Genomic DNA, 17,980 nt, shown 5'->3' on the forward strand with positions numbered 1-17,980 from the left:
CGCTGGCCCATGGTTGGTACCTCTGGCCCAGCTGGCCCAGCATGGTTCGGTACCGCTGGCCCAGTATGGTTCGGTACCGCTGGCCCCAGTACCGCTGGCCCAGTATGGTTCGGTACCGCTGGCCCAGCATGGTCCGGTACCTCTCGGTACCGCTGGCCCAGCATGGTTCGGTACCCGCTGGCCCAGCTGGTATGGTTCGGTACCGCTGGCCCAGTATGGTCGGGTACCGCTGGCCCAGCATGGTTCGGTACCGCTGGCCCAGCATGGTCGCTGGGTACCGCTGGCCCAGCATGGTTCGGTACCGCTGGCCCAGCATGGTTCGGTACCTCTGGCCCAGCATGGTTCGGTACCTCTGGCCCAGCATGGTTCGGTACCGCTGGCCCAGCATGGTTCGGTACCGCTGGCCCAGTATGGTTCGGTACCGCTGGCCCAGCATGGTTCGGTACCGCTGGCCCAGCATGGCCCAGCATGGTACCGCTGGCCCAGCGTGGTTCGGTACCGCTGGCCCAGCGTGGTTCGGTACCGCTGGCCCAGCGTGGTTCGGTACCGCTGGCCCAGCGTGGTTCAGTACCGCTGGCCCAGTACCGCTGGCCCAGTATGGTTCGGTACCGCTGGCCCAGTATGGTTCGGTACCGCTGGCCCAGCATGGTCCGGTACCGCTGGCCCAGCATGGTCCGGTACCGCTGGCCCAGTATGGTTCGGTACCGCTGGCCCAGCATGGTCCGGTACCTCTGGCCCAGCATGGTCCGGTACCTCTGGCCCAGCATGGTTCGGTACCTCTGGCCCAGCATGGTTCGGTACCTCTGGCCCAGCATGGTTCGGTACCTCTGGCCCAGCATGGTTCGGTACCGCTGGCCCAGTACCGCTGGCCCAGCATGGTTCGGTACCGCTGGCCCAGTACCGCTGGCCCAGTATGGTTCGGTACCGCTGGCCCAGCATGGTTCGGTACCGCTGGCCCAGCATGGTTCGGTACCGCTGGCCCAGCATGGTTCGGTACCTCTGGCCCAGCATGGCCCAGTGTGGTTCGGTACCGCTGGCCCAGTATGGTCCTGTACCGCTGGCCCAGTATGGTTCGGTACCGCTGGCCCAGTATGGTTCGGTACCGCTGGCCCAGCATGGTTCGGTACCTCTGGCCCAGCATGGTTCGGTACCTCTGGCCCAGCATGGTTCGGTACCTCTGGCCCAGCATGGTTCGGTACCGCTGGCCCAGTACCGCTGGCCCAGTACCGCTGGCCCAGTATGGTACCGCTGGCCCAGTATGGTTCGGTACCGCTGGCCCAGCATGGTTCGGTACCGCTGGCCCAGCATGGTTCGGTACCGCTGGCCCAGCATGGTTCGGTATCGCTGGCCCAGTATGGTTCGAGTATGGTTCGGTACCGCTGGCCCAGTATGGTTCGGTACCGCTGGCCCAGTATGGTTCGGTACCGCTGGCCCAGCATGGTTCTTCTATCGCTCTTGGCCCAGTATGGTTGATGGGTACCGCTGGCCCAGTATGGTTCGGTACCGCTGGCCCAGTATGGTTTGGTACCGCTGGCCCAGTATGGTTCGGTACCGCTGGCCCAGTATGGTTCGGTACCGCTGGTTCAGCATGGAGCACTTTCAACACCAAGGGTCATGGGTTCAATTCCCGCTGACTCAAGTACTGTGCTTAATTCCATGAAGATGTTCCTTCTGCCCTCTTTTACTCCACTTCGTACATTTGATGGGATTGGATTTTGTGCAAGCATTACTGCAGGTAACTGGGTGGAGACCAGCATTACTGCAGGTAACTGGGTAGAGACCAGCATTACTGCAGGTAACTTGGTGGAGACCAGCATGGTTCAGGTAACTGGGTGAGAGCACTTGCAGGTAACTGGGTCAACCGGCACCAACTGGGTCATGGGTAACTGGGTCATTACTGCAGGTAACTGGGTGGAGACTGACTCAGGTAACTGTGACCGGCATTACTGCAGGTAACTGGGTTGCAGGTAACTGGGTCCAGGTAACTGGGTAGAGACCCGCATTACTGCAGGTAACTGGGTGGAGACCACTGCATTAGATGTTCAGCATTACTGCAGGTAACTGGGTGGAGCCGGCATTACTGCAGGTAACTGGGTGGAGACCAGCATTACTGCAGGTAACTGGGTGGAGACCAGGCATTTGCAGGTAACTGGGATTGGCATTACTGCAGGTAACTGGGTGGAGACCAGCATTACTGCAGGTAACTGGGTGGAGACCAGCATTACTGCAGGTAACTGGGTGGAGACCAGCATTACTGCAGGTAACTGGGTGGAGACCAGCATTACTGCAGGTAACTGGGTGGAGACCGGCATTACTGCAGGTAACTGGGTGGAGACCAGCATTACTGCAGGTAACTGGGTGGAGACCAGCATTACTGCAGGTAACTGGGTGGAGACCAGCATTACTGCAGGTAACTGGGTGGAGACCAGCATTACTGCAGGTAACTGGGTGCATTACTGCAGGTAACTGGGGAGACCTGGAGGCATTACTGCAGGTAACTGGGTGGAGACCAGCATTACTGCAGGTAACTGGGTGGAGACCAGCATTACTGCAGGTAACTGGGTGGAGACCAGCATTACTGCAGGTAACTGGGTGGAACATTACTGGGTAACTGCAGGTAGAGACCGGCATTACTGCAGGTAACTGGGTGGAGACCGGCATTACTGCAGGTAACTGGGTAGAGACCAGCATTACTGCAGGTAACTGGGTAGAGACCAGCATTACTGCAGGTAACTGGGTGGAGACCAGCATTACTGCAGGTAACTGGGTGGAGACCAGCATTACTGCAGGTAACTGGGTGGAGACCAGCATTACTGCAGGTAACTGGGTGGAGACCAGCATTACTGCAGGTAACTGGGTGGAGACCAGCATTACTGCAGGTAACTTAGCATTACTGCAGGTAACTGGGTGGAGACCAGCATTACTGCAGGTAACTGGGTGGAGACCAGCATTACTGCAGGTAACTGGGTGGAGACCAGCATTACTGCAGGTAACTGGGTGGAGCCAGTCGGAGGGTGAGTTAACGAAGGAAGCATCTTGCCAGAATGAAACACAGCCCTGTTCTTTAAGATATAATATAAGGATTAAAATATAGAAAATCTGACCAGAGTATGTTTTCCTACCTCTTCCTACCCACATAGGAAAATAAGATGGCTGGCTAAATATGGCACATTTACAGAAATGTTGATCAATGTGTATTTTCACGTTCAATACAATGAGGGGAGAAAAATATTTTATCCCCCTTTGCTGATTTTGTACGTTTGCCCGCTGACAAAGAAATGACCCGTCTATAATTTTAATGGTAGATTTACGTACAAAATCCGCAAGGGGATCAAATACTTTTTTCCCCCTCACTGTAAATGTAAGGAAGGTAAAAGGTAAGTGTTTTGTGTAGTACATATGAAGTTAACTCTAATAATAATAACTAATAACTATATCTCTCTCTCTCTCTCTCTCTCTCTCTCTCTCTCTCTCTCTCTCTCTCTCTCTCTCTCTCTCTCCTGTTGTGTAGCTCTGGGAGCTGTTCTACAAGCTGTGTTTTATCTACACCTACATCGCCCCCTGGCAGATCACCTGGGGGTCGGCCTTTCACGCCTTCGCCCAGCCCTTCGCTGTGCCTCGTATCCTTTGTGTTTTTTACCGTGGTCAGATGAACCTCCCACGTGATCTCTACTGTCAAGACTATTTACTCGCGTCTGAATGGACAACCTTTTTTTTTTTACAGGTTTCTCCCCCTTTTTCCACAGAACGGCTACAAATCTATAAATAATTGAGAATAGATACCCACACACTGTTGAATAACCTTGTTTTTCATGTTGATCATGTCCTGAATATAGTATAGATGTTAATTTAGCTGAGAGTAGGACTTGACGTATCTCGGATTTATCTTTTGAAGGTTTTGTGAGGTGTGTAAATCTCCTTGACACCCCACTCTCTCCCAGACTCTGCCATGCTGTTTGTTCAGGCTGTAGTGTCAGCTGTCCTCTCTACTCCTCTCAACCCTTTCCTGGGCAGCGCCATCTTCATCACCTCCTACGTCAGACCTGTCAAGTTCTGGGAGAGAGACTACAAGTAATGATCTCTCTGATACTAGTCTGTCGCTGTCTGTCTGTCTAGCTGTTTTTCTGTTTCTCTCTCTCTCCGTCGCTCTCTCTGTCTGTCTGTCTGTCTAGTCATTTTACTCCTCTTGGTAGATGTGTGTTGGTAGTATCAGTCAGAGTGAATTTCTGATTGATCTGTTCTTTATTGCAGCACTAAGAGAGTAGATCACTCCAACACCAGACTGGCTTCTCAACTGGACAGAAACCCAGGTGGGTGGAATCTGTCTCTGTCTTTACATGACATGTTAATCAAATCAAATGTATTTATATAGCCCTTGGTACATCAGCTGATATCTCAAAGTGCTGTACAGAAACCCAGCCTAAAACCCCAAACAGCAAGCAATGTAGGTGTAGAAGCACGGTGGCTAGGAAAAACTCCCTAGAAAGGCCAAAACCTAGGAAGAAACCTAGAGAGGAACCAGGCTATGTGGGGTGGCCAGTCCTCTTCTGGCTGTGCCGGGTGGAGATTATAACAGAACATGGCCAAGATGTTCAAATGTTCATAAATGACCAGCATGTTACTCATTTATCAGACTCTCTAATCCAGAGGCACTTATACTTCATTCATCATCAGATAGCTAGGTGAGACAACCACATATCACAGTAGTCGCAATTGTAAATGAGAACTTGTTCTCAACTTGCCTACCTGGTTAAATAAAGGTGAAATAAAAAAATAAAATAGCTAGGTGGGACAACCACATATCACAGTAGTTAGTATATTCATCTTCAGATAGCTAGGTGGACAACCACATATCACAGTAGTTAGTATATTCAGATAGCTAGATGGGACAACCACATATCACAGTAGTTAGTATATTCAGATAGCTAGGTGGGACAACCACATATCACAGTAGTTAGTATATTCATCTTCAGATAGCTAGATGGGACAACCACATATCACAGTAGTTAGTATATTCAGATAGCTAGGTGGACAACCACATATCACAGTAGTTAGTATATTCAGATAGCTAGGTGGGACAACCACATATCACAGTAGTTAGTATATTCAGATAGCTAGATGGGACAACCACATATCACAGTAGTTAGTATATTCAGATAGCTAGATGGGACAACCACATATCACAGTAGTTAGTATATTCAGATAGCTAGGTGGGACAACCACATATCACAGTATATTCAGATAGCTAGGTGGACAACCACATATCACAGTATATTCAGATAGCTAGGTGGACAACCACATATCACAGTATATTCAGATAGCTAGGTGGGACAACCACATATCACAGTAGTTAGTATATTCAGATAGCTAGGTGGACAACCACATATCACAGTAGTTAGTATATTCAGATAGCTAGGTGGACAACCACATATCACAGTAGTTAGTATATTCAGATAGCTAGGTGGGACAACCACATATCACAGTAGTTAGTATATTCAGATAGCTAGGTGAGACCACCACATATCACAGTAGTTAGTATATTCAGATAGCTAGATGGGACAACCACATATCACAGTATATTCAGATAGCTAGGTGGGACAACCACATATCACAGTAGTTAGTATATTCAGATAGCTAGGTGGGACAACCACATATCACAGTAGTTAGTATATTCAGATAGCTAGGTGGGACAACCACATATCACAGTAGTTAGTATATTCAGATAGCTAGGTGGGACAACCACATATCACAGTAGTTAGTATATTCAGATAGCTAGGTGGGACAACCACATATCACAGTAGTTAGTATATTCAGATAGCTAGGTGAGACAACCACATATCTCAGTAGTTAGTATATTCAGATAGCTAGATGGGACAACCACATATCACAGTAGTTAGTATATTCAGATAGCTAGGTGGACAACCACATATCACAGTAGTTAGTATATTCAGATAGCTAGATGGGACAACCACATATCACAGTAGTTAGTATATTCAGATAGCTAGGTGGACAACCACATATCACAGTAGTTAGTATATTCAGATAGCTAGATGGGACAACCACATATCACAGTATATTCAGATAGCTAGGTGGACAACCACATATCACAGTAGTTAGTATATTCAGATAGCTAGGTGGGACAACCACATATCACAGTAGTTAGTATATTCAGATAGCTAGATGGGACAACCACATATCACAGTAGTTAGTATATTCAGATAGCTAGGTGGACAACCACATATTACAGTAGTTAGTATATTCAGATAGCTAGGTGGACAACCACATATCACAGTAGTTAGTATATTCAGATAGCTAGGTGGGACAACCACATATCACAGTAGTTAGTATATTCAGATAGCTAGGTGGGACAACCACATATCACAGTAGTTAGTATATTCAGATAGCTAGGTGGGACAACCACATATCACAGTAGTTAGTATATTCAGATAGCTAGGTGGACAACCACATATCACAGTAGTTAGTATATTCAGATAGCTAGGTGGGACAACCACATATCACAGTAGTTAGTATATTCAGATAGCTAGGTGGACAACCACATATCACAGTAGTTAGTATATTCAGATAGCTAGATGGGACAACCACATATCACAGTAGTTAGTATATTCAGATAGCTAGGTGGACAACCACATATCACAGTAGTTAGTATATTCAGATAGCTAGATGGGACAACCACATATCACAGTAGTTCGTATATTCAGATAGCTAGATGGGACAACCACATATCACAGTATATTCAGATAGCTAGGTGGACAACCACATATCACAGTATATTCAGATAGCTAGATGGGACAACCACATATCACAGTATATTCAGATAGCTAGGTGGGACAACCACATATCACAGTAGTTAGTATATTCAGATAGCTAGGTGGACAACCACATATCACAGTAGTTAGTATATTCAGATAGCTAGGTGGGACAACCACATATCACAGTAGTTAGTATATTCAGATAGCTAGGTGGGACAACCACATATCACAGTAGTTAGTATATTCAGATAGCTAGGTGGGACAACCACATATCACAGTAGTTAGTATATTCAGATAGCTAGGTGGGACAACCACATATCACAGTAGTTAGTATATTCAGATAGCTAGGTGGGACAACCACATATCACAGTAGTTAGTATATTCAGATAGCTAGGTGGACAACCACATATCACAGTAGTTAGTATATTCAGATAGCTAGGTGGGACAACCACATATCACAGTAGTTAGTATATTCAGATAGCTAGGTGGACAACCACATATCACAGTAGTTAGTATATTCAGATAGCTAGATGGGACAACCACATATCACAGTAGTTAGTATATTCAGATAGCTAGGTGGACAACCACATATCACAGTAGTTAGTATATTCAGATAGCTAGATGGGACAACCACATATCACAGTAGTTCGTATATTCAGATAGCTAGATGGGACAACCACATATCACAGTATATTCAGATAGCTAGGTGGACAACCACATATCACAGTATATTCAGATAGCTAGATGGGACAACCACATATCACAGTATATTCAGATAGCTAGGTGGGACAACCACATATCACAGTAGTTAGTATATTCAGATAGCTAGGTGGACAACCACATATCACAGTAGTTAGTATATTCAGATAGCTAGGTGGGACAACCACATATCACAGTAGTTAGTATATTCAGATAGCTAGGTGGGACAACCACATATCACAGTAGTTAGTATATTCAGATAGCTAGATGGGACAACCACATATCACAGTAGTTAGTATATTCAGATAGCTAGGTGGGACAACCACATATCACAGTAGTTAGTATATTCAGATAGCTAGGTGAGACAACCACATATCACAGTAGTTAGTATATTCAGATAGCTAGGTGGACAACCACATATCACAGTAGTTAGTATATTCAGATAGCTAGGTGAGACAACCACATATTACAGTAGTTAGTATATTCAGATAGCTAGGTGGGACAACCACATATCACAGTAGTTAGTATATTCAGATAGCTAGGTGGGACAACCACATATCACAGTAGTTAGTATATTCAGATAGCTAGGTGGACAACCACATATCACAGTAGTTAGTATATTCAGATAGCTAGGTGAGACAACCACATATCACAGTAGTTAGTATATTCAGATAGCTAGGTGAGACCACCACATATCACAGTAGTTAGTATATTCAGATAGCTAGATGGGACAACCACATATCACAGTAGTTAGTATATTCAGATAGCTAGGTGGTCAGTTTTAGTCCATGTTCTTCAATAAGTGGCCATCAACATTGTCAGTGCTGGTAGGAAAAGACAAGTGGAAGTGTTCAGATTTCACTTTTAATTTCATAAAACGATCGTTTAAATGTGATCTAACCTATCAACTGGTATTACTCTAATCTGTAATATAATACTCTCATCTATTACTCTAATCTAAATCTCTAATCTATTACTCTAATACTCTAATCTATTACTCAAATCTCTAGTATTATTCTCTAATATCTAATCTAATAGTCTGATCTAATTATCTGATTTCTAATCTAAATCTATAATCTCTAATCTAATTCTCTGATCTCTAATACTCAAATCTAAATATCTAATCTCTAATCTATTACTCTAATCTCTAATATAATACTCTAATCACTAATCTAATACTCTAATCTAAAGTATTACCAAAAGTACTCCTATCAGCAGTTGCTGATTTTCTCACCTTCAGTTTGCTACAAGATTCATATATTTTGGTTGGAGAAAAAAAACGAGTTTGTAGAAACAGTTAGCAATTATTTTTTCCCCCCATCTTGTTGAAGTTAATTTCTCCTTTCCTCCATCAGGTTCTGACGACAACAACCTGAATTCCATATTCTATGAGCACCTGACGCGCTCCCTGCAGCACAGCCTCTGCGGAGACCTGTTGCTGGGCCGCTGGGGGAACTACACCACAGGAGACTGCTTCATCCTGGCTTCAGACTACCTCAACGCTCTGGTTCACCTGGTGGAGATCGGCAATGGACTGGTCACCTTCCAGCTCCGAGGACTGGAGTTCAGAGGTCAGGAAGGAGGGAGGGAGGGATGGAGTCAAAACGAAATAAACTCAACTTGCTAGCTAAGTAGCTCTCCTTCCTCCTGAAGTGTGCACTCGTTCCCTACTCCCCACACGTTTAAAAGCATTGGATTGGTGTAGGCTTGGCCTAGACGGAGTTCCCACAGTCATGGAAGTGTTTACGGAAGAAAGGACAGATTTATTTCTGACGCGGTCTTGGTCTTGTAGAAGAAATAAGACAATAAGACAGGTTTTTATGGAAGTGGCTAAACTTTCTATGTGAAGAGGGTTTCTTACAATTCTCTCGGGACCTGATTTGACTTGATATCAAACGAGTACAATTCTGCCTGGTTTATTCAATCGTTGGTTGATTGTCAACGGGCGACTTGAGTTCATCCTGCAGATCTCCAGTCAGAATAACGGCCCTTTACGTTTAAATCATAGTGTTCACGAGGTTTTTCTGAAGCTGTCCTGTCATTGTTAGGGTTAGGTTATCGAGTTTATGAAGCATTATAGCATGTTTCTGAAGCCGTCCTGTCATTGTTTCTGAAGCCGTCCTGTCCCCCCAGGTACGTACTGCCAACAGAGGGAGGTGGAGGCCATCACGGAGGGGGTGGAGGAGGACGAGAGCTGCTGCTGCTGTGAGCCAGGTCACCTGCCACATGTCCTTTCCTTCAACGCGGCCTTCGGACAGCGCTGGCTGGCCTGGGAGGTGCTGGTCACCAAGTACGTCCTGGAGGGCTACAGCATCACGGACAACAGCGCTGCCTCCATGCTCCAGGTGTTTGACCTCCGACGCATCCTGACTACTTACTACGTCAAGGTGAGTGGGAGGGCCCGGCTGTTAGTCTGCTGTTTGCATCTATTCTACACTGGCGTAGCAGGTTAACCGGAGAGGTTATCGGTTCGAATCAGGTGTTATTACAGATTAACTATATGTAATCTCCTACTGCCCATGAGAAAGGTACTAAACTCCTAAACTTGTGTTCTCTCCCTACTTCCTCTCCCCATCTACTTCCTCTCCCCATCTACTTCCTCTCCCCATCTGCTTCCTCCCCCCCTACTTCCCCTCTCCCCATCTGCTTCCCCCCCTACTTCCCTTCCTCTCTCCCTACTTCCTCTCTCCCTACTTCCTCTCTCCCTACTTCCTCTCTCCAGGGGATCATATACTACGTAATAGCCTCTACCAAGCTGGAGGAGTGGCTGGCCAATGAGACGATGAGGGAGGGGCTGAAGGCCTGTGGAGAAAGGAACTACGTGGACCTGGACCCGACCTTTAACCCCAACATAGACCAAGACTACGACCACCGCCTGGCTGGCATCTCCAGGGACTCCTTCTGCCAGGTCTACTTGGGCTGGATCCAGTATTGTAACTCTCGGAGGGCCAAGGTAAGAACCGGCACTTTGGATGATTTTATTCAGAAATATTTCGACACGTTCTCAAAATGTACTACTATAAATATGGCGTTGAGCACAAAAAAACCTTCAGACAATGTTTTTTGTGGGTTTTTTTTGTGATGAGAGAATTGAGTTTAGACATCTGAAGAAGATAAAAGGAATAAACAACTTCTAATAACATCCCTCCTCTCTAATCTAACCATCCCTCCTCTCTAATCTAACCATCCCTCCTCTCTAATCTAACCATCCCTCCTCTCTAATCTAACCATCCCTCTCTAATCTAACCATCCCTCTCTAATCTAACCATCCCTCCTCTCTAATCTAACCATCCCTCCTCTCTAATCTAACCATCCCTCCTCTCTAATCTAACCATCCCTCCTCTCTCTAATCTAACCATCCCTCCTCTCTAATCTAACCATCCCCTCTCTCCTAATCTAACCATCTCTAATCTAACCATCTCCTCTCTAATCTAACCTAATCCCATCCCTCTCTAATCTAACCATCCCTCCTCTCTAATCTAACCATCCCTCCTCTCTAATCTAACCATCCCTCCTCTCTAATCTAACCATCCCTCCTCTCTAATCTAAACCATAACCCTCCTCTCTAATCTAACCATCCCTCCTCTCTAATCTAACCATCCCTCCTCTCTAATCTAACCATCTCTAATCTAACCATCCCTCCTCTCTAATCTAACCATCCCTCCTCTCTAATCTAACCACTCTAATCCCATCCTCCTCTCTAATCTAACCATCCCTCCTCCTAATCTCCCTCCTCTCTAATCTAACCATCCCTCCTCTCTAATCTAACCATCCCTCCTCTCTAATCTAACCATCCCTCCTCTCTAATCTAACCATCCCTCCTCTCTAATCTAACCATCCCTCTCTAATCTAACCATCCCTCTTCTCTAATCTAACCATCCCTCTCTCTAATCTAACCATCCCTCCTCTCTAATCTAAATCCTCCTCCATCCCATCCCTCTCTAATCTAACCATCCCTCCTCTCTAATCTAACCATCCCTCCTCTCTAATCTAACCATCCCTCCTCTCTAATCTAATCCATCTCTAATCTCCATCCTCTCTAATCTAACCATCCCTCCTCTCTAATCTAACCATCCCTCTCTAATCTAACCATCCCTCTCTAATCTAACCATCCCTCCTCTCTAATCTAACCATCCCTCTCTCTCTAATCTAACCATCCCTCTCTAATCTAACCATCCCTCCTCTCTAATCTAACCATCCCTCCTCTCTAATCTAACCATCCCTCCTCTCTAATCTAACCATCCCTCCTCTCTAATCTAACCATCCCTCCTCTCTAATCTAACCATCCCTCCTCTCTAATCTAACCATCCCTCCTCTCTAATCTAACCATCCCTCCTCTCTAATCTAACCATCCTCCTCTCTAATCTAACCATCCCTCCTCTCTAATCTAACCATCCCTCCTCTCTAATCTAACCATCCCTCCTCTCTAATCTAACCATCCCTCTCTAATCTAACCATCCCTCCTCTCTAATCTAACCATCCCTCCTCTCTAATCTAACCATCCCTCCTCTCTAATCTAACCATCCCTCCTCTCTAATCTAACCATCCCTCCTCTCTAATCTAACCATCCCTCCTCTCTAATCTAACCATCCCTCCTCTCTAATCTAACCATCCCTCCTCTCTAATCTAACCATCCCTCCTCTCTAATCTAACCATCCCTCCTCTCTAATCTAACCATCCCTCTCTCTAATCTAACCATCCTCCTCTCTAATCTCATCCCTCCTCTCTAATCTAACCATCCCTCCTCTCTAATCTAACCATCCCTCCTCTCTAACCATCCCTCCTCTCTAATCTAACCATCTAACCTCCTCTCTAATCTAACCATCCCTCCTCTCTAATCTAACCATCCCCCTCTCTAATCTAACCATCCCTCCTCTCTAATCTAACCATCCCTCCTCTCTAATCTAACCATCCCTCCTCTCTAATCTAACCATCCCTCCTCTCTAATCTAATCTAACCATCCCTCCTCTCTAATCTAACCATCCCTCCTCTCTAATCTAACCATCCCTCCTCTCTAATCTAACCATCCCTAATCTATCCTCCTCTAATCTAACCATCCCTCCTCTCTAATCTAACCATCCCTCCTCTCTAATCTAACCATCCTCCTCTCTAATCTAACCATCCCTCCTCTAATCTAACCATCCCTCCTCTCTAATCTAACCATCCCTCCTCTCTAATCTAACCATCCCTCCTCTCTAATCTAACCATCCCTCCTCTCTAACCATCCTCCTCTCTAATCTAACCATCCCTCTCTAATCTAACCATCCCTCCTCTCTAATCTAACCATCCCTCCTCTCTAATCTAACCATCCTCTCCTCCATCCCTCTCTAATCTAACCATCCTAATCTAACCATCCCTCCTCTCTAATCTAAACTCTCATCCCTCCTCTCTAATCTAACCATCCCTCCTCTCTAATCTAACCATCCCTCCTCTCTAATCTAACCATCCCTCCTCTCTAATCTAACCATCCCTCCTCTCTAATCTAACCATCCCTCCTCTCTAATCTAACCATCCCTCCTCTCTAATCTAACCATCCCTCCTCTCTAATCTAACCATCCTCCTCTCTAATCTAACCATCCCTCCTCTCTAATCTAACCATCCCTCCTCTCTAATCTAACCATCCCTCCTCTCTAATCTAACCATCCTCCTCTCTAATCTAACCATCCCTCCTCTCTAATCTAACCATCCCTCCTCTCTAATCTAACCATCCCTCCTCTCTAATCTAACCATCCCTCCTCTCTAATCTAACCATCCCTCCTCTCTAATCTAACCATCCCTCCTCTCTAATCTAACCATCCCTCCTCTCTAATCTAACCATCCCTCCTCTCTAATCTAACCATCCCTCCTCTCCCTCTTCTCTAATCTAAACCTAATCTAACCATCCCTCTCTAATCTAACCATCCCTCCTCTCTAATCTAACCATCCCTCCTCTCTAATCTAACCATCCCTCCTCTCTAATCTAACCATCCCTCCTCTCTAATCTAACCATCCCTCCTCTCTAATCTAACCATCCCTCCTCTCTAAATCTAATCTAACCATCCCTCCTCTCTAATCTAACCATCCCTCTCTCTAATCTAATCTAACCATCCCTCCTCTCTAATCTAACCATCCCTCCTCTCTAATCTAACCATCCCTCCTCTCTAATCTAACCATCCCTCTCTCTAATCTAACCATCCCTCCTCTCTAATCTAACCATCCCTCCTCTCTAATCTAACCATCCCTCCTCTCTAATCTAACCATCCCTCCTCTCTAATCTAACCATCCCTCCTCTCTAATCTAACCATCCCTCCTCTCTAATCTAACCATCCCTCTTCTCTCTAATCTAACCATCCCTCCTCTCTAATCTAACCATCCCTCCTCTCTAATCTAACCATCCCTCCTCTCTAATCTAACCATCCCTCCTCCTAATCTAACCATCCCTCCTCTCTAATCTAACCATCCTAATCTAACCATCCCTCTCTAATCTAACCATCCCTCCTCTCTAATCTAACCATCCCTCCTCTCTAATCTAACCATCCCTCCTCTCTAATCTAACCATCCCTCCTCTCTAATCTAAATCCCTCCTCTCTAATCTAACCATCCTCCTTCTCTAATCTAACCATCCCTCCTCTCTAATCTAACCATCCCTCCTCTCTAATCTAACCATCCCTCCTCTCTAATCTAACCATCCCTCCTCTCTAATCTAAATCCCTCTTCTCTAATCTAACCCCTCCTCTCTAATCTAACCATCCCTCCTCTCTAATCTAACCATCCCTCCTCTCTAACCATCCCTCCTCTCTAATCTAACCATCCCTCCTCTCTAATCTAACCATCCCTCCTCTCTAATCTAACCATCCCTCCTCTCTAATCTAACCATCCCTCCTCTCTAATCTAACCATCCCTCCTCTCTAATCTAACTCCTCTCTAATCTAACTCCTCTCTAATCTAACCATCCCTCCTCTCTAATCTAACCATCCCTCCTCTCTAATCTAACCATCCCTCCTCTCTAATCTAACCATCCCTCCTCTCTAATCTAACCATCCCTCCTCTCTAATCTAACCATCCCTCCTCTCTAATCTAACCATCCCTCCTCTCTAATCTAACCATCCCTCCTCTCTAATCCCCATCCCTCCTCTCTAATCTAACCATCCCTCCTCTCTAATCTAACCATCCCTCCTCTAATCTAACCATCCCTCCTCTCTAATCTAACCATCCCTCCTCTCTAATCTAACCATCCCTCCTCCCTCTAATCTAACCATCCCTCCTCTCTAATCTAACCATCCCTCTCTCTAATCTAAATCCCTCCTCTCTAATCTAATCCCTCCTCTCTAATCTAACCATCCCTCCTCTCTAATCTAACCATCCCTCCTCTCTAATCTAACCATCCCTCCTCTCTAATCTAACCATCCCTCCTTCTCTAATCTAACCATCCCTCCTCCTAATCTAACCATCCCTCCTCTCTAATCTAACCACCTAATCTCCCTCCTCTCTAATCTAACCATCCCTCCTCTCTAATCTAACCATCCTCTTCTCTAATCTAACCATCCCTCTTCTCTAATCTAACCATCCCTCCTCTCTAATCTAACCTCCTCTCTAATCTAACCATCCCTCCTCTCTAATCTAACCATCCCTCCTCTCTCTAATCTAACCATCCCTCCTCTCTAATCTAACCATCCTCCTCTCTAATCTAACCATCCCTCTCTCTAATCTAACCATCCCTCCTCTCTAATCTAACCATCCCTCCTCTCTAATCTAACCATCCCCTCTCTAATCTAACCATCCCTCTCTAATCTAACCATCCTCTCTCTCTAATCTAACCATCCCTCTCTCTAATCTAACCATCCCTCCTCTCTAATCTAACCATCCCTCCTCTCTAATCTAACCATCCCTCCTCTCTAATCTAACCATCCCTCTCTCTAATCTAACCATCCCTCCTCTAATCTCTCTAATCTAACCATCCTCCTCTCTAATCTAACCATCCCTCCTCTCTAATCTAACCATCCCTCCTCTCTAATCTAACCATCCCTCCTCTCTAATCTAACCATCCCTCCTCTCTAATCTAACCATCTCTAATCTAACCATCCTCCTCTCTAATCTAACCATCCCTCCTCTCTAATCTAACCATCCCTCCTCTAATCTAACCATCCCTCCTCTCTAATCTAACCATCCCTCCTCTCTAATCTAACCATCCTCTCTAATCTAACCATCCCTCCTCTCTAATCTAACCATCCATCCTCTCTAATCTAACTCCTCTCTAATCTAACCATCCCTCCCTAATCTAACCATCCCTCCTCTCTAAATCTAACCATCCCTCCTCTCTAATCTAACCATCCTCTCTCTAATCTAACCATCCCTCCTCTCTAATCTAACCATAACCATCCCTCTCTCTAATCTAACCATCCCTCTTCTCCCTCCTCTCTAATCTAACCATCCCTCCTCTCTAATCTAACCATCCTCCTCTCTAATCTAACCATCCCTCCTCTCTAATCTAACCATCCCTCCTCTCTAATCTAACCATCCCTCCTCCTCTAATCTAACCATCCCTCCTCTCTAATCTAACCATCCCTCCTCTCTAATCTAACCATCCCTCCTCTCTAATCTAACCATCCTAATCTCCATCCTCTCTCTAATCTAACCATCCCTCCTCTCTAATCTAACCATCCCTCCTCTCTAATCTAACCATCCCTCCTCTCTAATCTAACCATCCCTCCTCTCTAATCTAACCATCCTCCTCTCTAATCTAACCATCCCTCCTCTCTAATCTAACCATCCCTCCTCTCTAATCTAACCATCCCTCCTCTCTAATCTAACCATCCCTCCTCTCTAATCTAACCATCCCTCCTCTCTAATCTAACCACTCTAATCTAACCATCCCTCTCTAATCTAACCATCCCTCCTCTCTAATCTAACCATCCCTCCTCTCTAATCTAACCATCCCTCCTCTCTAATCTAACCATCCCTCTTCTCTAATCTAACCATCTCTAACTAACCATCCCTCCTCCTCTAATCTAACCATCCCTCCTCTCTAATCTAACCATCCCTCCTCTCTAATCTAACCATCCCTCCTCTCTAATCTAACCATCCCTCCTCTCTAATCTAACCATCCCTCCTCTCTAATCTAACCATCCTCCTCTCTAATCTAACCATCCCTCCTCTCTAATCTAACCATCCCTCCTCTCTAATCTAACCATCCCTCCTCTCTAATCTAACCATCCCTCCTCTCTAATCTAACCATCCCTCCTCTCTAATCTAACCATCCCTCTCTCTAATCTAACCATCCCCTAATCTAACCATCTCCTCTCTAATCTAACCATCCCTCTCTCTAATCTAACCATCCCTCCTCTCTAATCTAAACCATCCCTCCCTCTCTAATCTAACCATCCCTCTTCTCTCTAATCTAACCATCCCTCCTCTCTAATCTAACCATCCCTCCTCTCTCTAATCTAACCATCCCTCTCTCTAATCTAACCATCCCTCCTCTCTAATCTAACCATCCCTCCTCTCTAATCTAACCATCCCTAACCCTCTCTAATCTAACCATCCCTCCTCTCTAATCTAACCATCCCTCCTCTCTAATCTAACCATCCCCTCCTCTCTAATCTAACCATCCCTCCTCTCTAATCTAACCATCCCTCCTCTCTAATCTAACCATCCCTCCTCTCTCTAAATCTAACCATCCCTCCTCTCTAATCTAACCATCCCTCATCCCTCCTCTCTAATCTAACCATCCCTCCTCTCTAATCTAACCATCCCTCTCTCTAATCCCTCTAACCATCCCTCCTCTCTAATCTAACCATCCCTCTTCTCTAATCTAACCATCCCTCCTCTCTAATCTAACCATCCCTCTCTCTAATCTAACCTATCCTCTCTAATCTAACCATCCCTCCTCTCTAATCTAACCATCCCTCCTCTCTAATCTAACCATCCCTCCTCTCTAATCTAACCATCCCTCCTCTCTAATCTAACCATCCCTCCTCTCTAATCTAACCATCCTCCTCTCTAATCTAACCATCCCTCTCTCTAATCTAACCATCCTCCTCTCTAATCTAACCATCCCTCTCTCTCCTCTCTAATCTAACCATCCCTCCTCTCTAATCTAACCATCCCTCCTCTCCTCTCTAATCTAACCATCCCTCCTCTCTAATCTAACCATCCTCCTCTCTAATCTAACCATCCCTCCTTCTCTAATCTAACCATCCCTCCTCTCTAATCTAAACCATCCCTCCTCTCTAATCTAACCATCCCTCCTCTCTCTAATCTAACCATCTAATCTAACCCTCTAATCTAACCATCCCTCTCTCTAATCTAACCATCCATCCTAATCTAATCTAACCATCCCTCTCTAATCTAACCATCCCTCCTCTCTAATCTACCATCCCTCCTCTCTAATCTAACCATCCTCCTCTCTAATCTAACCATCCCTCCTCTCTAATCTAACCATCCCTCTTCATCTAACCATCCCTCCTCTCTAATCTAACCATCCCTCCTCTCTAATCTAACCATCCCTCCTCTCTAATCTAACCATCCCTCCT

General features: G+C 45.5%; 1 protein-coding gene across 1 annotated transcript in view; it reads left to right on the top strand.

The window, feature by feature from the left end:
• pcnx1 (pecanex 1) overlaps positions 1-17,980 on the top strand; it is a 129,260-nt gene that overhangs the window by 78,540 nt on the left and 32,740 nt on the right. Inside the window, 6 exon segments of the mRNA XM_065004398.1 lie at positions 3,512-3,620; positions 3,942-4,071; positions 4,252-4,310; positions 8,825-9,040; positions 9,603-9,856; positions 10,192-10,422. Of these exon segments, the coding sequence (XP_064860470.1) occupies positions 3,512-3,620; positions 3,942-4,071; positions 4,252-4,310; positions 8,825-9,040; positions 9,603-9,856; positions 10,192-10,422 (999 nt within the window).

This window comes from Oncorhynchus nerka, linkage group LG18 (assembly GCF_034236695.1).
Source record: "Oncorhynchus nerka isolate Pitt River linkage group LG18, Oner_Uvic_2.0, whole genome shotgun sequence".
NCBI lineage: Eukaryota > Metazoa > Chordata > Actinopteri > Salmoniformes > Salmonidae > Oncorhynchus > Oncorhynchus nerka.